Source organism: Bubalus bubalis, chromosome 5 (assembly GCF_019923935.1).
Source record: "Bubalus bubalis isolate 160015118507 breed Murrah chromosome 5, NDDB_SH_1, whole genome shotgun sequence".
NCBI lineage: Eukaryota > Metazoa > Chordata > Mammalia > Artiodactyla > Bovidae > Bubalus > Bubalus bubalis.
The window spans coordinates 61,599,156-61,624,543 of NC_059161.1; the positions used below are offsets into that span (position 1 = coordinate 61,599,156).

Below are 25,388 nucleotides of genomic sequence, written 5' to 3' on the forward strand. Positions count from 1 at the left end.
AAGCTCTGGGAGTTGGTGATGGACAGGGAAGCCTGATGTGCTGCAGTACATGAGGTTGCAAGGAGTTGGACACGACTGAGTGACTAAACTGAACTGAACTGAGGCAGTCAGAAACACAGTTCTGAAACTCCTTTCTCAAAGAAAGCCTTCCATGATTCTTCAGAGAAGATCAGTATAATCTGTGTACTTGAGTGGCATCTTATGCTTATCACAGCCTTTAAATGTATATTTATTCCTGTGATTATTTAATTAGGATTCTTCTTACCTGCTACACTATAAGATAGTCCTGTAAAAAGGGTGCATTGTGTATTTTCCTCAGCACTTAGCATAGTATTTGGAATGTGGTAATCACTCAATAAATATTCATTGAATGATTAACAAAGGAGAGATTTCTAGATTGGAGATATAAATTTGGGAGTCATCAGCATATATAAATGGAAATATCCTAGACATAAATCCATTTTATTTTTAATTAGCCCATATTCAATATCCATTAGAATGTGAGTTTTTCATTTGATTATGTTATTTTCATGATGGTGTTTAGTCACTAAGTTGTGTCTGACTCTTGCAACCCCATGGACTGTAGCCTGCCAGGCTCCTCTGTCCATGGGATTCTCCAGGCAAGAATACTGGAGTGGGTTGCCATTTCCTTCTCTAGGGGATCTTCCTGACCCAAGGATTTAACCCAGGTCTCCTGCATTGCAGGCAGATTCTTTACCCACTGAGCTTTGAGGGAGGCCCAAGTTACTTTCAGTCTTCTAACATTGGGCCAGTTTCAGCAATATTTGAGCAAAAGTGCATCATGTTTAAAGGGGGAATTGATAGCCTTAACTTTTATTTCAGTGATCTGATATGCTACTCATATTTGCTCTAGAAACTTCCTCTAATTTAGATTGTTTTCTAGTAAGATCGAAAGGGAAATTTTCTGAATAATAAGTTGTAAACAACAGGAAGTAGCTCATATTTCTAAAGTGTCAAGATATTCTAACATTTAGTATGAAATTTATTTGGTGTAGCTAAATATAAAATTGTATTTTAATACTTGAAATGAAAAATAATGGCCATAGGCACCAACAGAAGCATTCACTTTTAATCACATTAACTATAGAATAATAAATTACATTAAGAGTAGTCTTCTATTTTATCAGATTTAGTTCCAGAAAAATATTTTAATACTATATGCTTATTTGCTTCCAACTGTATAGCTATCTTCTCCCACACATGTAGAAATTTCTCATATTTGATTTAGATTCAGTACCTGATCTGAAACTAAAGTTTTAAGTTTGGAAATAAACTATTTCAAAATGTATGGGCCCCTGCAAAGCACAGCTTTTTAGAAGTGTGGTATTATATAACAGATGGGAGTTTAATGAAGTAAAGCACATTTTGTAACAGGTTCATTGTTTCATATGCTGTGGATCACTAAACTGGCAGGTAGAGATGAAAGGTACATTAAAATGGACGTCCCGAAAATTATAGAATTCCCTCAAAGGAATACAGTCTTTAATTTTGAATTATGCAGCCGATTTTAATGAATTGGAAGTCATAATGCATAACCTTTCCCTGATGCAGGAAAGAACTGTGAGCTGTGTAAGGATTACTTTTTCCGACAAGTTGGTGCAGATCCTTCAGCCATAGATGTTTGCAGACCCTGTGATTGTGATAAAGTTGGCACAAGAAACAGTAGCTTCCTTTGTGATCAGGTGAGTTCTTACTATCAAAGATAAAGAACAGCATTCTTTCAGAAACTAATTCAGGATATGGTCTATCAGTGAAATTGAGGACTATATCAGGAAGTCCTCTCTTGTGTTTGTATTTCAAAGAGAGTTTGCTTTAAGGGTGTTTCTGTGCAACTTTTAATATGAACGTGAAATATAAGGTTACCTGGATGGTTCTTTGCACATTAAGATAGGCTCATTTTATTTTTAAGTTTGCAGTTGTCAAAAAATTGGGAGGTAGGACGTTCCATAAACAACGAAGGAAGTTAAGTACATGCCTGGGAATTACTTGTGAATTAATATTAATAAGTAATATTAGATAAACAAGAACAGTTTTCCTCTTAATTTCATAGATGATAGTATAGCAAAAATCACATATAAATCCAAATGGAAATTATGATAACCTTGTAACCTTGTAACCTTTTCTATAACAGTACAATGAGTTTCTACAATTTTATAAATTTTAATTACCAATGTCACAAATGATATCTGATCTGTATTAACACAGATCCTAACTATATTACCAATCAGGAAAAGTAGCTCCATATTTAAATGTGCTGCCTTCAACCGAAGCTTTTTCCCTCTTCTGATAGTGCTACCACAGAAAAATAGATAAAGGGCAAATTTACATTGAAGAATTAATTCAATGATTGTATTAATTTTTAATATATTTTTAAAAAGATTTATTTATTTATTTTATTTTTTGACTGTGCTGGGACTTCATTCCCGTGCACAGGCTTTCTCTAATTGTGGCAAGTAGGGCCTGTTCTCTAGTTGTGCTGCTCAGGCTTCTCAAGGCAGTGGCTTCTGTCTTGGGTGGAGCACAGGCTCTAGGCACAGGGGCTCGGTAGTTGTGGCTCATGGGCTCTCGAGGCAGACTCAGTAGTTGAAGCTCATGGGTTTAGTTGCTCCACGGCACATGGGATCTTCCCAGACCAGGGATTGAACCAGTGTCCCTTGCTTTGCAAGGTGGATTCTTAACTACCAGACCACCAGGGAAGCCCTGATTGTGTTAATTTTTAACAATTAAATTCTTTTGCAAATAGTTTAGAATGCAGTGGTCAAGAGCATAAGCCACAATCCGGTTAAAGAAAAAAAAAATTTTTTTTAAGTTGCAATGTAAATATAATAAGTTCAAGGCAAAATATATTTGTCATATAACTTGTAGCATGCATAAAAACTTTTTTAACAATTAAAAGCCAAATATAATGTAAACTAAAATGTTTATTTTTTGAAGACCATCATATTAACCATAGTGTGTTAATGAAAGAGCTTTTTATTCTTCACTGGAATGCTAAAGAGTAGAAAAATAATTAACAAAGGCAGTTTCTATGGTTTTTATATGGTGATATTGAGGCACTGTTTTCTGAAAGAATAACATTATATTTTTATATATGTTGATTATTAAAATCTGTGCCTTTACACATCTCATCCTTACACATTTGCCCTGAAATTTCAGCATATATGACTTTTGCTTATTATTCAAATCTCAACTCAAATACTGATATATCCTTTGAGATCTCTTCACCCACCATGCAATTAAAGAACATTCTTAAACCACTGTATTTATCATCATCCAATGGTATTTTCATTATGAAAGTGAAAGTGAAGGTTTCTCAGTTGTGTTGGACTCTTTGTGACTCCATGGACTATACAGTCCATGGACTTTTCCAGGCCAGAATACTCTCCAGGGGATCTTCCTGACCTAGGGATCGAACCCAGGTCTTTCACGTTGCAGGCAGATTCTTTACCAGCTGAGCTACAAGGGAAGCCTATTTTCATTATAGCCTTTATTTAATTAGGCAAATTTATTTATATACTCTGTCTTCTCTCTGTTCAACACAAGCAATATGGTTTCAGTCATGTAATGAGTACTCTATGTATATTTGTTACTAAATGTTGAGAAAATGAGAGATTCTGTCTGAGCACTAATGTCATGGTCAGATGGTCACTTAGAATGGTTATTATAATAATATGAGCATTATATAAAGTTTTTGCTTAAATATATTTTCTCCCTCAAGACCTAAGTTCAAGTAATTTTAGTGTACAGTATGAAAAACTTTTTTGCCTTTTTGTACTGTTCATGGGGTTCTCAAGACAAGAATACTGAAGTCGTTTGCCATTCCCTTCTCCAGTGGACCATGTTTTGTTAGAACTCTCCACGAGGACCCGTCTGTCTTGGGTGGCCCTACATGGCATGGCTCATCATGTCATTGAGTTAGACAAGGCTGTGATCCATGTGATCAGTTTGTTAGCTTTCTGTGATTGTGGTTTTCATTCTGTCTGCCCTGATGGATAAGGATAAGAGGCTTTTAGAAGCTTCCCGATGGGAGAGGCTGACTGTGGGGAATCTGGGTCTTGTTCTGATGGGTGGGGCCATGCTCAGTAAATCTTTAATCCAACTTTCTGTTTATGGACAGGACTGTGTTCCCTCCCTGTTATTTGGCCTGAGGCGGAACTGTGGTGGAGGTAATGGAGGTAATGGTGACCTCCTTCAAAAGGACTTAGGCCCACACTGTTGTATTCAGTGCCCCTGACCCCACAGCAGGCCACTGTCAACCCACACCTCTGCTAGAGACTGACTCCTGGACACTCATAGGCAAGTCTGGCTCAGTCCCTTGTGTGGACACTGCCCCTTTCTCCTGGCTCCTGGTATGCACAAAGTTTTGTTTGTGCCATCCAAGAATCTGTTTCCCCAGTCCTGTGAAAGTTCTTTCTCACTGGCCTCCAAAGTCAAATTCCCTGGAGGTTCTCAGTCCCTTTGCTGAATCTTCAGGTTGGGAAATCTGTTGTGGGTCCTGGAACTTTCTTAACAATGTGAGAATTTCTTTGGTATAATTTTTCTGCAGTTTGTCGGTTGTATGCTTGGCAGCTTTATGGTGGGGCTAATGGCAACATCCTCTAAAATGGCTTATGCCACATGCTGTATGTCCCAGGTCTGCTACAGCCAGAGCCCTTATCCCCATGGCAGGCCACTGTTGACCCGTGCCTTCACAGGAGACACTCAAAAGCAGGTCTGGCTCAGTCTCTGTGGGGTTTCTGGGTCCTGGTGAGTACAGGTTTTGTTTGAGCCCTCCAAGGGTCTCTGGTGGGTATGGAGTTTGATTCTAAATATGATTTCACCCCTCCTACCATCTTACTGGGGCTTATCCTTTGCCCTTTTACATTGGGTATTTTTTTTGGTGGGATGCAACATTCTCCGGTCAACTGTTATTCAGCAGTGAGTTACAATATTGGAGTTCTCACAGAAGTTGAGTGCACATCCTTCTACTCTGCCATCTTGTGCTGCCTTAAAATTCAACATTCAAAAAACTAAGATCATGGCATCTGGTCCCATCACTTCATGGCAAGTAGATAGGGAAACAATGGAAACAGTGGCAGACTATTTTCTTGGGCTCCAAAATCACTGCAGATGGTGACTGCAGCCATGAAATTAAGACACTTGCTCCTTGGAAGAAGAGCTATGACTAACCTAGACAGCATATTAAAAGGCAGAGACATTACTTTGCCGACAAAGGCCCATCTAGTCAAAGCTATTGTTTTTCCAGTAGTCAAGTATGGACCTAAGAGTTGGACCATAAAGAAAGCTGAGAGCTGAAGAATTAGCGTTTTTTAACTTATGGTGTTGAAGAAGATTCCTGAGAGTCCCTTGGTCAGCAAGGAGATCAAACCAGTCAATCCTAAAGGAAATCAGTTCTGAATATTCATTGGAAGGACTGATGCTGAAGCTGAAACTCCAATACTTTGGCCACCTGATGTGAAGAAACGATGCATTGGAAAAGACCCCAGTTCTGGCAAAGATTGAAGGCAGAGGGAGAAGGGGACGACAGAGAATGAGATGGTTGGATGGCATCACTGACTTGATGGACATGAGTTTGAGCAAGCTCTTGGAGTTGGTGATGGACAGGGAAGCCTAGCATGCTTCAGTCCATGGGGTTGCAAAGATTTGGACATGACTGAGTGACTGGACTGAACTGAACTGATTAAAAAACTGTGAGCCAAAGTTATAATTCTCAAAGTTTCATTTATTTGTCATAACTCGTGTGAACTAAAGTATAGCATATTTTCCCCTCAGGTGTACAACTCAGACATGCAATAAATTAGAATCTATTTTTTCTCAAATTTCTATGTCAACTCCATTTCACAGAAGTAGGAGGTAGTTTTGGTAGTTCTGTGCTTGTAAATATTTAACAACTACATATCTGAGAAAAACAAAACCTACTATGATCAATTTAAGCTACAAATGAAATGTCACTGAATGTGAACTTGGGAAGAATGGTTTTATCATACGGTGGAAACTTTGTTGTTGTTCAGTCACTCAGTCATGTCCAACTCTTTGTGATCCCCTGGACTGCAGCATGGCAGGGTTCCCTGTCCTTTACTATCTCCTGGAGTTGGCTCAAACTCATGTTCATTGCACTGATAAAGCCATCCAACAATCTCATACTCTATCATCCCCTTCTCCTCCTGCCTTCAATCTTTCCTGGCATCAGGATCTTTTCCAATGAGTCAGCTCTCTGCATCAGATGGCCCAAGTATTAGAGCTTCAGTATCAGCCCTTCCAATGAATATTCTGGGTTGATATCCTTTAGGATTGACTGGTTTGATCTCCTTGCTCTCAAGAGACTCTCAAGGGACTCTCAAGAGACTTCTCCAGCACCACAGTTCAAAAGCATCGATTCTTCAGTGCTCAGCCTTCTTTATGGCCTAATGGTCACATCCATACATGATTACTAGAAAAAGCATAGCTTTGACTGTATGGACCTTTGTCAGCAAAGTCATGTCTCTCCTTTTTAATATGCTGTCTAGGATGGACAATGGAGACAGTTTCATTACAATACTGTCTCTAGGTCTCTCTCCCCACCTCTCATGGGGTGAATCTGATTTGGGGGCAGAATTGTACACTAGGACAATGACATTTCAGAAGGTATGACCTCTCTGGCCATTAATGTCATCGATGTAAATAGGCATCCTTTGAGATCTTGTGGAAATGGAGGTGTTTCTCCTCACCCAGCTTGGGCAGTGTTTTCAGAGTCCTAGTGGAGAGCCAAAACTCCAAGTTCTGCCTGTGGGAACATGAAGGCTTGCACCTGGTGGGTCAGTGGAGCCAGAGTGGAGAATCTTGATTTCTACACCCACCTGGCAATATCGAGGCAACATCCCCTCTTTCCACCAGAGGAGTTTCATAGGAGGCCTGACCATTAAAGCAATGGTTAAGTAAGATTCAGATTCTTATAACACCAAACTGTCCAGTTTCCAATAGGATAATGACAATCAACAATATCAGTATCAAGGTGATTTAGATGTTAGAGTTATCATATAAGGATTTTAAAGCATCCATACATTTGTCTTCAGCATATACCTAAAATTTGGCTAAAGAAACTTCTCTGAACAGAAAGGCAATGACACATAAAGGAATCTTGAAACACCAGGAAGGCATAAAAAACAATAGTTAAAATATGGCTAAATATAATATATTTTCCCCATTAGAGTTTTTAAAATTTTTTGAGGATCACTATCTAGTGTGATTCTCAATGTATTAGAGGAGATATGTAAAACAGTTATTTTTAAAATGGAGAGGGTAAGAGAATGTACATGGCAGTAATTTTTCTATCCTTAACTGGAATTGGTAAAATTTTAAAAAAATAGCAGACTTTAATATATGTATATATAATATAATATCTAGGCAACAACGTAAAAGGCTATAAAAATGTGCTCTAAAACACAACAGATAATTAAAATGGAATTCTGAAAAAATGTTAAAGCAAAAAATAAATAGTAAAATATCTTTAAGTAACCTGCAATAATACAGGGAGAAAGTAAATAGAGATTGAAAATCAGATAGAACAAATTAAAACCAAAAAAATAAAATGGCATGTCTATTAAGCCTTAATTTAACAATAATGTCATTAAATGTAATTGGTCTAATAAAGCAATTTAAAAAGAGAGAACAGATTTAAACAATCATTACCCACTGTCTGCTTTTATGGAAAAAAGTTCACTTTAAGTATTAATTTATGTCCTTTAAGGCTGAACATAAAAGGGATAGAAAAACTTATACTATGCAAAAATTAATAAAAAGAAAGCAAGAGTTTCAATAGTAATAGCAGATAATGTGGAATACAGAGCAAATAAAATTTGAGACAGAAATATTACATGATGATCAGAGATAGAAACTGAGATATTACATGAGACAAAGATATATACATAATGATCAAAGAGCCAGTCAAGCAAGAAGACACAGAAATTGTAAATGTGTTTGTACCAATCAGCAGCACTGCAAAATATATGAAGAAAAACTAAGACCTTAAAGGATAAATAAACAAAAGAAAACCCAACATTTGATAGAACAATAGAAATTCATCAAGAATACAGAAGTAAAAAATATCTTCCAACCAAAAAATCTATCTGACATTTGATGAACAGTCCCCTCAATGATACCAGAATATACATATTAATTATACAAGGCAGAAAATATCCTGGGACATACAGCAAACCTTAATGAATTAAAAGAACTAAAACCATACAAAAATATGAAATATGAAAATCCCTGGGTGCAAATAAAGCAGAGACACAAGGGAAGATTATGACCCTAAGTGCTTACTTGAAAAAAGAGAAAAAAAAAAAAGGTATCAAAACTATAATCTGAGTCCAGGTTCGATGCACGATACTGGATGCTTGGGGCTGGTGCACTGGGACGACCCAGAGGGATGGAATGGGGAGGGAGGAGGGAGGAGGGTTCAGGATGGGGAACACATGTATACCTGTGGCAGATTCATTTTGATATTTGGCAAATCTAATACAGTTATGTTAAGTTTAAAAATAAAATAAAATTAAAAAAAAAAAAAAAAAAAACTATAATCTGAACTCCCAACTCAAGAAATAAAAGAAAAAGCAAAGTCACTTCAAAGCAAGCAGAATAAATTAAGTAATAAAACTAAGAGCAGAAATCAATGCACATCAAAACATAAAAACAATAGAAAAAATCAACAAAAGGCATGGATCTCTGGAAAGGTATATTAAATTGACATGTATCTACCAAGACTGGCAAAGAAAAAATAAAATTACTAAGCAAAAATGAAACCGGAAGTATCACCTCAGATCTTGCAGACATCAAAAGAATAATAAAAGAATACTACCAGTAACTCTACACTCATACATATTATAACTTAGATGAAATGAAATATTTACTCAATAAGTGCAAATTGCCAACTCACCCAACATGATATAGATAATTTGAATAACTCTAGAACTATTAAGGTATTTGAATTCATAATTAAAAACCAACTAAAGATGAAATCTCCATGCCTCATTGTTTCACTGGAGAATTCTACCAAACATTTTCAAAGTAATTTGTGTGAGTTCTGCATCTCTGACAGAAAATAGAAAAGAAATGAAGACATTCTAACTCATTTTGTGACTGTATTATCTTGATAGTGTTAGGTAGTTAGAATAGGAAAAAGGAGTCTAGAAGGGTGGTGGCTAAAAGACAAGGAAGGGAAAAGCCCTCAAAAATAGAACAAAGAAAGGTCCGAGGACTGGAGTGAGGCCCGCAGGTAAAACAAACAGCACTCCTGGCTAGCCCAGTTTACATAGGGCAGGCCCAGGGGGAGGAGAAAAAGCATGTAAAAAGAGGAGCCAAAATTGGGCCAGGGGCCTCTGTTCTCTTTAAGTCTTTTGGGTTGACATGCCCTCACGCCTTGAGGATGTATTTTCCTTTACTTTCTAAATAAAACTGAGCTGTAACACAGAGCTGTAACACTGGTCCATCTGAGGGCTATAATGCTGGTCCATCACTTCAAATTTTTCTTGCTATGAGACAACCAAGAAAATTACACACTCACTCCAGTACTTCTTGTCTTGAAAATCCCATGGACGGAGGAGCTTGGTGCAGGCTACTATCCATGGGGTCGCAAAGAGTCGGGCACGACTGAGCGACTTCACTTCACTGACAATAGCAAACAACACAAAGACAGTGCATGAAAGAAAAACACAAACCAATATCATTCATGAATCAAGAGCAATGATTTTAACAAATTTTAGCACATGAATTGTTCAGCAGTATTTTAAAATAGTTAAACACAAAGACCAACGTGGTTGCGTTGTAGGAAAGCATTATTTCAATATTTGAAAATCAAAAAATACAATCAACTTATTTTCCGCTAAGGAAAATGTCACCTGATTATTAATAATATTTTCAGAAAGAGTATTTGACAAAATTTAGCTCACATTCATGATAAACACTCTTAGAAAACTAAAAATGGAGAATTTCTTCAATTTGAAAACAAATGTCTATATAATACCCACCTACTGCTGACCTCCTACTTATAAATGAAAACACTCAGTGAAAAACAATGCTCTCCCCCTAAGGTCAGAAATAAGACAACAATGTTCTGTTGAACACTGTATTGTAGGTTCCAGCCAGGGACATTAGGCAAGAAAATGAGAAAGAAAAGTCATCCCGATTGAAAAGGAAGAAGTAAAACTTTTTTTGTATGTAATATGGTCTTGTAGGTAAAAAGAAAATCCTAAGATTCCAAGGAATATATCAACATACTATCAGAATGGACAAAGGTCAACAAATTTTTCAGAATACAAGATCAATTTACAGAGATCTGTGGTATTTTTATATACTTGTAAAGAACAATCTGAAAATGAAGTTAAAAACACTATTTAAATAGCATCAAAATACTTTTTGAAAGGAATTAAAGATGTAAATAAATAGAAAAAAATCCTGTGCTTTTGTATCAGAGACTCAATATTGCTAAGACAGCAATGCTCTCCCAATTGATCTAGAAAGTCAATACAGTCTTAAAGGTCCAGCTTGCTTCTTTGTAGACATTTATGATGATCTCAAAATTCATATTAAAACTCAAGTCACTCAAAAAAGGCCAAAACAGTCTTGAAAAAGAACAGATTTAGAAGACTACACTTCTAATTTTTAAAATTTAAAATAATATTTTAACAATCAAGATAATGTGATGTGGTTTGTGGAGAGAGATACAGATATACTGTAATAGAATTGAGAGTCTAGAAATCAGCCATTGCTTTTACAGTCAGTTGATTTTTGACGAGTGCCATGACAAATAAATAATGTTCTTTTCAATAAATGATAGTGATATGCAAAAAATGAAGTTGAATTTTCTGCTTCATATTATATACAAAAAATTAAAGTAGAACAAAGAATGAAATGTAAGAGCAAAAACTATAAAACTCTTAGAAGAAAATAGCTGTAAATCTTCATATCCTTGGGTTAGTCAGTGACTTTCTAGATTTTACTCCTACGGCACAAGCAAACAAAAGAATGGATTAATTGGACTTCATTAAAATTTAGAACATTTGTTTTACTGAGGACATCATTCAGTTTAGTCGCTCAGTTGTGTCCGACTCTTTGTGACCCCATGAATTGCAGCATGCCAGGCCTCCCTGTCCATCACCAACTCCCGGAGTTCACTCAAACTCACATCCATTGAGTTGGTGATGCGATCCAGCCATCTCATCTTCTGTCATCCCCTTCTCCTCCTGCCCCCAATCCCTCTCAGAATCAGAGTCTTTTCCAATGTTAACTCTTCACATGAGGTGGCCAAAGTACTGGAGTTTCAGCTTTAGCATCATTCCTTCCAAAGAACACCCAGGACTGATCTCCTTTAGAATGGACTGGTTGGATCTTCTTGTAGTCCAAGGGACTCTCAGGAGTCTTCTCCAACACCACAGTTCAAAAGCATCAATTCTTCAGCTCTCAGCTTTCTTCACAGTCCAACCCTCACATCCATACATGACTGCTGCAAAAACCAAAGCCTAGACTAGACAGACCTTTTTTGGCAAAGTAACGTCTCTGCTTTTTAACATGCTGTCTAGGTTGGTCATAGCTTTCCTTCCAAGGAATAAGCGTCTTTTGATTTTATGGCTGCAGTCACCATCTGCAGTGATTTGGGAGCCCCAAAAAATAAAGTCTGACACTGTTTCAAAAATGAAAAAAACAACCCAATAAATGGAAGAAAGTATTTGTAAAGCATATAGCTAATAAGAGCCTTGTCTCCAGCATATGTTAAAAAAAAAAATAGCAAAAGACTTTACAATTCATTACAATGAGATATCACTTCACACCAGTCGGAATGGCCCTCAGCAAAAAGTCTACAAACAATAAATGCTGGGAAGGGTGTGGAGAATAGGGAACATCTTGCACTGTTGATGGGAATGTAAATTGATATAGCCACTATGAAAGATGGTATGGAGATTCCTTAAAAAACTAGAAATAAAACCACCATATGACCCAGCAATCCCACTCCTAGGCATATATCCTGAGGAAACCAAAATTGAAAGAGACGCATGTATCCCATTGTTCATTGCAGTACTATTTACAGTAGCTAGAACATGGAAGCAACCTAGATGTCCATCAACAGATGAATGGATAAAGAAATTGTGGTATATATACACAATGGAATATTACTCAGCCATAAAAAGGAACACATTTGAGTCAGTTCTAATGAAGCGGATGAACCTAGAACCTATTATACAGAGTGAAGTGAGTCAGAAAGAGAAAGATAAATACCATATTCTAACACAATTATTGGAATCTAGAAAAATAGTACTGAAGAATTTACTTACAGGGCATCAGTGGAGAAACAGACATAGAGAATAGACTTATGGACATGGGGAGAGGGGAGGAGAGGGTGAGATGTATGGAAAGTGTAACATGGAAACTTACATTACCATATGTAAAATAGATAGTCAACAGGAATTTGCTGAATGGCTCAGGAAACTCAAGCAGGGGCTCTGTATCAACCTAGAGGGGTGGGATGAGTGAGGGAGATGGGAGGGAAGTTCAGAAGGGAGGGGATATATGTATACCTATGGCTGATTCATGTTGAGGTTTGACAGAAAACAGCAAAATTCGGTAAAGCAAGTATCCTTCAATAAACAGAAATTAATTAAGGAACAACTTTAAAATTCAGTAATTAGTAGACAATCTAATTTTAAAAGTGAATAAAAGACCTAAACAGACATTGCTCCAAGGAAGATAAACAAATGGCAAATAAGCATATGAAGAAATGTGCTTGATATTATCTGTCATAAGAGAAATGTACATCAAAAGCCCAGTAAGACATCACACTAACATAGCTATCATTAAAAGTACACGTGTTGATGAGGAGGTGGGGCAAGTGGGATTCCCATAGACTGATGGTGGAAATGTAAAATGTGCACCTTCTTTGGAAGACAATTTCGTGTTCCTCTAAATACTAAATACAGGGTTACTATATGACCCAGCAGTTTAACTCCTTGCTATATATCCAGACAAAAAGAAAAATACATCCTCATATAATCTTATTCATGAATGTTCACTGCTGCTTTATTCATAGTAGTCAAAATGTAAGAATAATCCAAATATCCATTAACTGATAAATGGGTAAATAAAATATATTCACTCAAAGGAATATTATTTAGTAGTAAAAAGAAAAAGGTACTGACATATTACAACATGTACTTTGGTCTCAGGAGTGAGAGTAGAGGAAAAAGAAGGACAAGAAAAGAAAAGGCTTTTTCAAAAGATATGCCTGTGTATACGTACAAAAATCTAATTTAAAAATGCATAAAAGGGAAGATATTTTTTTAAATTTTGTTTTAATTTTTTCTTATTATTTTTCTCTAATTAGCTTTGTTGATAATTTTAATACTCAGGAAAAAATAGAATATTCATGAAAGATGACATGCAGCCAGAGAACTACGTTATAGGGGTCTGAAGGTACATAGTGATAGAATGCTTTAATGAATTTAAAAGCTCCACATTGTCCATCTCTAAATCACTTGCACATTTTACCTAATTTTTATTTTGTTTTCTCATGTTCCAAGTACAGACACAAAGTGTATGGATTATTATTACATGTGGAAATGCAGTGTCGAGTACACATTTGCCTAAATCATCTTATGAAAGATTTCTAAAAATGTTTACCATCATTTTCAATGGGATAAAAAAGAATACACACTAAAAAAAGCTGTCAACAATGTCAGAATTATAAACTGTAAAATTAAATTCAAGGACGTTTTTAAAACATTCATGCAATTTCAATCCTTAATAATATTAGGGAGCATACAAGGAAATTAGGCAGTAGTTCAAGTCTCATTTTATAACTTAGGAACCAAGCCAGCCCCAAATGGCCTGAGTGACTGTGTTGTGTGCTTTGAGTTCTGGAAGGGAATTTTTTCCTTTGGCAGTTGTCATTTGAAACTCAATCCAGTCTTGTAAGATATGGCATATTTGCTTTATTCTTCCATAAGAAATGTAATTCTTCCTCTTGTGGATGCCAAGATCTTGAAAATGGCATGAAGTAATGCTCTGAGTCACTAGATCCTAAAACTACTGATGCTAAAATTAAGACATATAGACCATCTAAACGACACTGATAATATTACCATTATTAGGAAAAATGGAGGAGTCATTATAATTGAAGAATCCTTAATATAGAGTCCTGGGATCCCTAAGCCTCCTGTAGATGATAGATGAGTTTTAGGACATCCATATAAAGCTTTCAATTGTATATAGAAAGGTGTCTGTGTATTTTTGTTTATGTATCATGAAGGGGAGACCTTTCAGTACCCAAAAAGTATATCTAAGCCAAAAAGAAAATAAAAAAGAAAATGTACTGTACTGGGGAAATTAGATCCATTTAATTTCCATTACTTATGGCCTCAGTTAATGGCATGTTTGCATGTGTGTGTGCATGTCTAAGTGCATGTCTCAGTCATGTCTAACTCTTTGTGACCCCATGGACTGTAGCCCTATAGGCTCCTCTGTCCAGAGATTTCCTAGGCAAGAGTACTGAAGTGGGTTGCCATTTGTAGGAAATGATCCAGGGATCTTCCTGACCTGGGGATCAAAACCATGTCTCTTGTGCCCTTTGCATTGGCAGGTGAATTCTTTACCACTGCACCACCTGGGAAGCAATAGTATGTGTAGATACACATAATGTGTTTCCCAGGATGTCACTGTGCTTCCTTCTTGTTTCCTTTGAATTCAATGCCTGAGTGTTTGATATCTGTCCAAAGTTAGAGGTTGATAGTTCTTTCTCTTATTCTCATTTAGTGAGACTTTAAGTCCAGAAGCCCCAGATAGAGCCCCAGGCATGGATGATTCTTTTAGAAAATATTCTGAGGTATTTGGAGGTCATCCTTATCATACATTTATGTAGAAATCCTAAGCTTTTCATGACCCAAGGTGAGAATAAACTCCAACCTGCCCCTTCGCTTACCTTGCCCATCGTATGTTTGCTGATGTTCCTGGACTGCCTGCTTTAGCCACATGCATAGGTGATGCTGATGAGGTGAGGAGATTTGAGAGAAAGTCCCTAGCACATGGCTTGCCTCAAGCAGAAGGCATTCAAGCAATGCTGTCTGAGTGCTTTTCTGCTTGGGACTTTTTCCATCTCTCTTACCTTCTTTCCTCCTTACTTTGCTGTGTTCTTGGATCTAGGAAACTATGAGAGTGATGCCACAACAGATAAGATGTAGGAGGTCAGCCAGCACAATGCTTCTCAAACTTTTAACATTCATCTCTGAATATCTTGGAGGTCGTTTTGAAAGACTCTGATTCAGAAAGTCTTGAGCAGGCACTGAGATTCTATATTTGTGAAAATTTCCTGGTGACTCCTTGTTCCTGTCTGAGGAACAGTCTTTAATAACCAAGTTGCTATAACACTTTCTATCAAAGATATATAGAGAAAAGTATCTTGGTGTGAATCTGTGTTGAGTGAGGGCTAAGCGTGAGTGTGTCCTTCTGCTCACATGTACCCACTTCAACAGGAATGAGTTCACGCTTTCCTATTCTCTGAATTCCATCTTAAAATCAAGTGGTGATCTAACTTTCCACACTACTAAGCCCATCTTAAATTACACTTGAAGTATAGCCTAAACTATGTCCTCAAAATTAGAGGACCTAGCTTGTCATTTTTTAAAAAAATGGAAATAAAAAACAGTGAATGGGGGAATCTTAAAAATTGGCTGAAAACTGAAAATACAGTTTTAATTGAAAAAAGAAAGAGAAGAATGATTGATCGTAAAACTCAATAAGGCATCAATATAGAGCTAAAATAGAGCCAGGAGAGAGAAATGATTAAGAGATATTAAAAAAATAAATTAAGACAGGAGTCAAGTGGTTGAGATGAATTAGATGAAATGGAAAGGCTTCCATGAAGGAAGTATTTCTAGATCTGACCCAAGGAAGATGGAATTATAAGGAATAAGTATCCTATATGTGAACATTAATTGTTCTGCCTGGGTGATAATATTTAAGAAAGTACATTTAAAGATGGAGCAGAATAGACCTTCTCTGCATAATGACCTATTTCCTGAAATTCATGTGCTTTCTCCTCTGCTGCTGCTGTGGTGCTTCAGTCGTGTCCGACTCTGTGCGACCCCCTAGACGGCAGCCCACCAGGCTCCCCTGTTCCTGGGATTCTCCAGGCAAGAACACTGGAGTGGGTTGCCATTGCCTTCTCCAATGCATGAAAGTGAAAAGTGAAAGTGAAGTCTCTCAGTCGTGTCCGACTCCTAGCGACCCCATGAACTGCAGCCCACCAGGCTCCTCCGTCCATGGGATTTTCCAGGCAAGAGTACTGGAGTGGGTTGCCATTGCCTTCTCCTCCGCTCAGAGCTAAATATTTGTCATCAATTATCACAACATATCCAGAAGTCACTGTATGAATTTTCCAGAAATATATTGCCTTATATTTTGTGTTCAGTTGAGTTGCTCAGGCGTGTCTAACTCTTTGTGACCCCATGGACTGCAGCACTCCAGGCTTCCCTGTCCATCACCAACTCCTGGAACTTGCTCAAACTCATGTCCATCGAGTCGGTGATGCCATCCAACCATCTCATCCTCTGTTGTCCCCTTTTCCTCCCACCTTCAATCTTTCCCAGCATCGGGGTCTTTTCCAATGAGTCAGTTCTTCACATCAGGTGGCCAAAGTATTAGAGTTTCAGCTTCAGCATCAGTCCTTCCAATGACTATTCAGGACTGATTTCCTTTAGGATTGATTGGTTGAATCTCCTTGCAGTCCAAGGAATTCTCAAGAGTCTTCTCCAACACCACAGTTCAAAAGTATCAATTGTTACACGCTCTACTTTCTTTTTTTGTGTTACTCCAGTATAAAAGTGTACAAATAGAAGTGATGTATAAGTTGTTTTCAGCCTCTGAGGAGACTGACCCTGAATAGTATGATGTATGGTTGTTAACTATAAGCATTTGGATGGTGAAGGACATAAGTTTTGCCTAGAGCTTAAAGATGGTCATGAAGATTTGACCATAAGTCATCTGGTATCTCAGTCAGAGACCTAAGGGAAGGTGGGTGGTAACACTTTACTTGCAGTTGGTATGTTGAGCAATAACTGATTAACCAGATAATACACAGTGCCAGACACAAAGATAGGAATAAAGGTGGGAGAGGTGTGCAAGTATGATAATAAGAATATGGATCTGAGCATGACAAAAGGTCTGTACTGAAGAATTTATCCAAGAACCAAGGTTGTGGCAAACTGAAGGTAAAATAGGTCAAAGAGTAACTGTGCTGAGTTGCTGTTCCATCCTCAGTATGAGTTGAGTACCACATGTTTAGACACATCTGGAATCTCCTTGGGAATGAACTCATCTCAAGGGTAAGGGTATACAAACTTGGCTGAGTAATGATACCTCAGGCATCTAAGACCAGATTCAACAGCGCTGATAGCTTCGACAGTGATGTTAGGTAGTAACTGGTTGTTGATTTAACAAGTGTGAGATAGTACAAGATCCATTGCATTGCTACAGGTAGCAGTTAGGATAAGCTAAACATATGTAACAGATGGACCCCAAGATGTCTAGTGACACAAACAATATAGGAGTTTATTTTTTGTTCCTCTAACCCCTCCAATGCAGCTATTCCCATTGCTTGGTGGCTTTTCTCCATATGATAATTCAGGGCATAGCCTCCTTCCAGTGTGTCACTCTGACTTTCCCTAGGAAAGGAAAAGATAAGATGGAGAAACAAATCTCACTTTTTGAAAAGTCTTGGTCCAAAAGGGGCCCACATCTCTGCTGATACATCCTGCTGGGGAGAGCAAGTCACATGGCTACACTAGTCTATGGAGGGCCAGACAAATGCAGTCCCTGGATAGGAAGATACTTCCTAGCTACAGCTGTGTCCTGGGGACAAGGAGCATGGACCTGCATAGGGAACCAGTCATCTCTGCTCATGCCCATGTGACAGAAGGTAGTCTAACAGTGAGAAGGATGTTTTCTTTTATATACACAACAGATTGGCTTATGTTTAATGAGAATCTTTTAGAATATAGTTTCATCAGAACTTTGGGGTTATCAGACCAATATCAATGATGGTACCTACTTGAGGGTGGACCCTGTACAGCAGCAAAGGCCACAGTGGGAGGTAGTCTGCTTCAACCATGTCAGTACATGTCAGCACATGTCAGCAGAGGAGGGCTGAAGGTGTATCCTCCATATTTCCAACTTGCATGCAAGTTGGAAAGAACACCTCTGAGACAGATGCTCCAGGGACAAGCAAGAAAACAGCCACTGACCCTCTAGATACTCCCAGACAAGAGGACAAGCATAAAGAGCAAACTTAAATTGTAGGTGCTTAGCAATCATAGATCTTAAAGATAATTTCAAAATACAAGTATTTTAAGACTTTTAGCCAGAGTAGCCACCGTACAAGACATATTTGTGTGTGTGTGTGTAATGTGTATGTATATGTAGGTATATATATTTATGTGTACAGAAGTATATGAAAAAGTGAAAGTGAAAGTTGCTCAGTTGTGTCTGACTCTTTGTGGCCCCATGGACTGTAGCCTGCCAGGCTTCTCTGTCCATGGAATTCTCCAGGCAATTCTACTGGAGTGGGTAGCTGTTCCTTTCTTCAGGGGATCTTCTCAACTCAGGGATCAAACCCATGTCTTCCACATTGCAGGAAGATTCTTTACCATATGAGCCACCAGGGAAGCCCTTAGGGGTGTGTGTGTGTGTGTGTATAGATAGATGCATATGTATCTTCTTAGGATTATGATTAAAAATTGAAAACTCCTTCCTCCCCCTTCTCTTCTTTACTTTTTTTTTTCAGTTTATTTTTTTTAACTTTATTTTATTTTTAAACTTTACAATATTGTATTAGTTTTGCCAAATATCAAAATGAATCAGCCACAGGTATACATGTGTTCCCCATCCTGAACCCTCCTCCTTCCTCCCTCCCCATACCATCCCTCTGGGTCGTCCCAGTGCACCAGCCCCAAGCATCCAGTATCGTGCATTGAACCTGGACTGGCAACTCATTTCATACATGATATTATTCATGTTTCAATGCCATTCTCCCAAATCTTCCCACCCTCTCCCTCTCCCACAGAGTCCATAAGACTGTTCTATACATCAGTGTCTCTTTTGCTGTCTTGTACACAGGGTTATTGTTACCATCTTTTTAAATTCCATATATATGCATTAGTATACTGTATCAGTGTTTTTCTTTCTGGCTTACTTCACTCTGTATAATAGGCTCCAGTTTCATCCACCTCATTAGAACTGATTCAAATGTATTCTTTTTAATGGCTGAGTAATACTCCATTGTGTATATGTACCATAGCTTTCTTATCCATTATCAGAGAAATGCAAATCAAAACCACTATGAGGTACCATTTCACGCCAGTCAGAATGGCTGCGATCCAAAAGTCTACAAGCAATAAATGCTGGAGAGGGTGTGGAGAAAAGGGAACCCTCTTACACTGTTGGTGGGAATGCAAACTAGTACAGCCACTATGGAGAACAGTGTGGAGATTCCTTAAAAAACTGGAAATAGAACTGCCTTATGACCCAGCAATCCCACTGCTGGTCATACACACTGAGGAAACCAGAAGGGAAAGAGACACATGTACCCCAATGTTCATCGCAGCACTGTTTATAATAGCCAGGACATGGAAGCAACCTAGATGTCCATCAGCAGAGGAATGGATAAGAAAGCAGTGGTACATATACACAATGGAGTATTACTCAGCCATTAAAAAGGATACATTTGAATCAGTTCTTCTTTACTTTGTGAATCTTTCTGGGTGTCCTGGGCTGTGGATAATACTTAGGGAACTGATTACTGGCTAGATTGCTCTCTCCTCTTTTGACTCCCCATCTTCTCCTCCTGGTCACCTCTATCTCCCTCCTCCCTCTCCTCTGTGTAACTCTGTGAATTTCATTAGGTGTCCCACACTGTGGAGAATTGTTCCACCATTAACCTAGATGTTTTATCATCTGTGCTGTATGGATGGAGAAGTCTTGAGTCTACTGTAGGAGAAGGACTGAAAGCCAGAGGCTGTGGGCTTAACTCTAAAACTTGAGAACATCAGAGAATTCCTGGTTCCAGGGAACATTAATAAACAACAACTCACCCAAAAGTCTCCATACCTACACTGAAACCAAGCTCTGCCCAAGAGCCAACTAGTTCCAGTGCAAGACATACCATGCTAATTCTCTAGCTAAGCAGGAACACAGCCCTGAGCATTAAAAGACAGGCTGCCCAAAGCCATGCCAAACCCATAGACACCCTAAAACTCCCTATTTGACACTTCATTGCACTCCAGAGAGAAGAGGTCCAGCTCCAACCACCAGAACCTTGACAAGCCACTAGTCCAGCCCCACCCACAGGGAGCATGTTCCACAATAAAGAGAAACCACAAACTTCCAGCCTATAGAAAGGATACCCCAAACACAGCAATCTAAACAAAATGAAAAGGCAGAGAAATATTCAGCAGGCAAAGGAACATGATAAATACCCACCAAACCAAACAAAAGAAGAGGAGATAGGAAGTCTACCTGAAAAGGAATTCAGAATAATGATAGTAAAGATGATCCAAAATCTTGAAAGCAAAATGGAGTTACAGATAAATAGACTAGAGACAAAGATTGAGAAGATGCAAGAAAAGTTTAACAAGGACCTAGAAGAAATAAAAAGGAGTCAATCAATAATGCATAATGCAATAACTGAGATCAAAAGCACTCTGGAGGGAACCAACAGTAGAATAACTGAGGCAGAAGATAGGATAAGTGAGGTGGAAGATAGAATGGTGGAAATAGATGAAGCAGAGAGGAAAAAAGAAAAAAGGAATTAAAAGAGATGAGGACAACCTCAGAGACCTCTGGGACAATGTTAAATGCCCCAACATTTGACTCATAGGAGTCCCAGAAGAAGACAAAAATAAAGGGCATGAGAAAATAGTTGAAAACTTCCCTAAAATGGGGAAGGAAATAGCCACCCAAGTCCAAGAAACCCAGAGAGTCCAAGACAGGATAAATCCAAGGCAAAATACCCCAAGACACATATTAATCAAACTAATGAAGGTCAAACACAAAGAGCAAATATTAAAGAAGCAAGGGAAAAGCAACAAATAACACATAAGGGGATCCCCATAAGGATAACAGCTGATCTTTCAACAGAAACTCTTCAGGCCAGAAGGGAATGGCAGGACATACTTAAAGTGATGAATGAGAAAAACCTACAACCCAGATTACTATACCCAGCAAGGATCTCATTCAGATATGAAGAAGAAATCAAAAGCTTTACAGACTAGCGAAAGCTAAGAGAATTCAGGACCACGAAACCACCTCTTTAACAAATGCTAAAGGATCTTCTCTAGGCAGGAAACACAGAAAAGGTTTATAAAATTGAACCCAAAACAACAAAGTAGATGGCAATGGGATCATACTTATCAATAATCACATTAAATGTAAATGTGCTGAATGCCCCAACCAAAGACAAAGACTGGCTGAATGGATACAAAAACAAGACTCCTATATATGCTGTCTACAAGAGACCCACCTCAAACCAAGGAACACATACAGACTGAAAGTGAAGGGCAGGACAAAGATATTTCATGCAAACGGAGACCAAAAAAAAGCAGAAGTAGCAATACTCATATCAGATAAAATAGACTTTGAAATATGGACGTGAAAAGAGACAAAGAAGGACACTACATAATGATCAAATGATCAATCCAAGAAGAAGATATAACAATTATAAATATATATGCACCCAACATAGGAGCACTTCAATACATAAAGCAAATGCTAACAAGTGTGAAAGGGGAAATTGACAGTAACACAACAATAGTGGGAGACTTTAATACCCCACTCACACATATGGATAGATCAACGAAACAGAAAATTAGCAAAGAAACACAAGCTTTAAATGATACAATGTACCAATTAGACCTAATTGATATCTGTAGTATCTTTCACCCCCAAACAATGAATTTCACCTTTTTCTTAAGTGTACATGGAGTATTCTCCAGGATACATCACATCCTGTGCCATAAATCTAGCCTTGGTAAGTTTAAAAAAACTGAAATAATTTCAAGCATCTTTTCTGATTACAATGCGGTAAGATTAGATGTCAACTACAAGAAAAGACCTGTTAAAAACACAAACATATGGAGGCTAAACAACATGCTTCTGAATAACCAACAGATCATGGGGAAATCAAAAATGAAATCAAAATATGAATAGAGACAAATGACAATGAAAACACAACAACCCAAAACCTATGGGATTCAGTAAAAGCAATGCTAAGAGGGAGGTTCATAGCAGTAGAAGCTTACCTCAAGAAACAAGAAAAAAATTAAATAACCTAACTATATACCTAAAGCAACTAGAAAAAGAAGAAATGAAGAACCCCATAGTGAGTAGAAGGAAATAAATCATAAAAATCAGAGCAGAAATAAATGAGAGGAAAAAAAAAACAACAACAAAGGAGACTATAGCAAACATTAACAAAACTAAAAGCTGATTCTTTGAGAAGATAAAATAGACAAACCATTAGTTAGACTGATCAAGAAAAAAAGGGAGAGGGGAAGAATCAAATCAACAAAATTAGAAATGAAAATGGAGAAATCACAACAGGCAATACAGAAATACAAAGGATCATAAGAAACTACTATCAGCAACTATATGCCAATAAAATGGACCACTTAGAAGAAATTTATGAATTCTTAGAAAAGTATAACCTTCCAAAACTGAACCAGGAAGAAATAGAAAATCTTAACAAACCCATCACAAGCATGGAAATAGAAACTGTATTAAAAAATCTTCTAACAAACAAAAGCCCAGGACCAGATAGCTTCACAGGTGAATTCTACCAAAAATTTAGAGAGGAGCTAACACCTATCCTACTCAAACTCTTCCAGAAAATTTCAGAGGAAGGTAAACTCCCAAATTCATTCTATGAGGCCACCATCACCCTAATACCAAAACCAGACAAAGATGCCACAAAAAAAGAAAACTACAGGCTAATATCACTGATGAACATAGATGCAAAAATCCTCAACAAAATTATAGCAAACAGAATTCAACAACATATTAAAAAGATCATACATCCTGACCAAGTGGGCTTTATCGCAGAGATGCAAGGATGTTTTAATATTCACAAATCAATCAATGTGATACACCACATTAACAAATTAAAAGATAAAAACCATATGATTATCTCAGTAGATGCAGACAAAGCCTTTGACAAAATTCAACACCCATTTATGATAAAAATCCTCCAGAAAACAGGCATAAATGGAACATACTTTAACATAATAAAAGCCATATATGATAAACCCACAGCAAACATTATCCTCACTGGCGAAATATTGAAAGCATTTCCCCTAAAGTCAGGAACAAGACAAGAGTGTCCACTCTCACCACTACTATTCAACATAGTTTTGAAAGTTTTAGCGACAGCAATCAGAGAAGAAAAAGAAATAAAAGGAATCCATATTGTAAAGTAGTAAAACTCTGTTTGCAGATGACATGATACTTTACATAGAAAGCCCTAAAGACACCATCAGAAAATTACTAGAAAATTACACAGAAATCCCTTGCATTCCTATACAACAATGAAAAAACAGAAATTAAGGAAACAATCCTTTTCACCATTCCAACGAAACGAATAAAATACTTAGGAATAAATATACCTAAATAAGCAAAAGACCTATATATTGAAAACTATAAAACACTGGTGAAAGAAATCAAAGATGACAGAAATAGATGGAGAAATATACCATGTTCATGGATTGGAAGGGTCAATATAGTGAAAATGATATATTACCCAAAACAATCTATAGACTCAGTGCAATCCCTAGCAAACTTCCAGTGGTATTTTTCACAGAACTAGAACAAATAATTTTACGATTTGTATGGAAACACAAAAAACCTTGAGTAGCCAAAGCAATCTTGAGAATGAAGAATGGAACTGGAGGAATCAACCTGCCTGACTTCAGACTATACTACAAAGACAGTATGGTACTGGCACAAAGACAGAAATGTAGATCAATGGAACAAAATAGAAAGCCCAGAGATAAATCCATGCACCTATTGACACCTTATCTTTGACAAAGGAGGCAAGAATATACAATGGAGAAAAGACAATCTCTTTATCAAGTGGTTCTGGGAAAACTGGTCAACCACATACAAAAGAATCAAACTAGAACACTTTCTAACACCATACACAAAAATAAACTCAAAAGGGATTAAAGATTTAAATGTAAGACCAGAAACTATAAAACTCCTAGAGGAAAACATACGCAGAACACTCTCCGACATAAATCACAGCAAGATCCTCTATGACCCACCTCCCAGAGTAATGGAAATAAAAGTAAAAATAAACAATTGGGACCTACTTAAACTTAAAAGGTTTTGTACAACTAAGGAAACTATAAGCAAGGTGAAAAGACAGCCTTCATAATGGTAGAAAACAATAGCAAACAAAGCAACTGACAATTAATCTCCAAAATACACAAGTAGTTCATGCAACTCAATACCAGAAAAATAAATGACCCAATCAAAAAATGGGACAAAAAACTAAACAGACATTTCTCCAAAGAAGACATACAGATGGCTTACAAACATATGAAAAGATGCTCAACATCACTCATTATCAGAGAAATGCAAATCAAAACCACAATGAGGTACCCTCTCACACCCGTCAGAATGGCTGCTAGGAAAATGTCTACAAACAATAAATACTGGAGTGGGTATGGAGAAAAGGGAGCCCTCCTACCCTGTTGGCAGGAATGCAAACTAGTACAGCCACTATGGAGAACAGTGTGGAGATTCCTTAAAAAACTGGAAATAGAACTGCCATATGACCCAGCAATCCTGCTGGGCATACACACTGAGGAAACCAGAATTGAAAGAGACACATGTACCCCAATGTTCATTGCAGTACTGTTTACAATAGCTAGGCCATGGAAGGAACCTAGATGACCATCAGCAGATGAATGGATAAGAAAGCTGTGGTACATATACACAATGGAATATTACTCAGCTATTAAAAAGAACACATTTGAATCAGTTCTAATGAGGTGGATGAAACTGGAGCCTATTATACAGAGTGAAATAAGTCAGAAAGAAAAGCACCAATACAGTATATTAATGCATATATATGGAATTTAGGAAGATGGTAATGACAACCCTATATGCAAGACAGCAAAAGAGACACAGATGAAAAGAACTGACTTTTGGACCCTGTAGGAGAAGGCAAGGGTGGAATGATTTGAGAGAATAGCATGGATATATATATATATTACCATATGTGAACTAGATGACCAGTCCAAGTTTGATGGATGAAACAGGGTATTCAAAGTTGGTGCACTGGGACATCCCTGAGG

At 37.6% G+C, this 25,388-nt stretch overlaps 1 protein-coding gene across 1 annotated transcript in view; it reads left to right on the plus strand.

The window, feature by feature from the left end:
• The window catches only part of USH2A (usherin), a 940,802-nt gene that overhangs the window by 170,300 nt on the left and 745,114 nt on the right, over positions 1-25,388 (plus strand). The window contains exon 13 of the mRNA XM_044943197.2: positions 1,573-1,703. Coding sequence (XP_044799132.2) covers positions 1,573-1,703 — 131 coding nt within the window. The remainder of the gene's footprint in view (positions 1-1,572; positions 1,704-25,388) is intronic.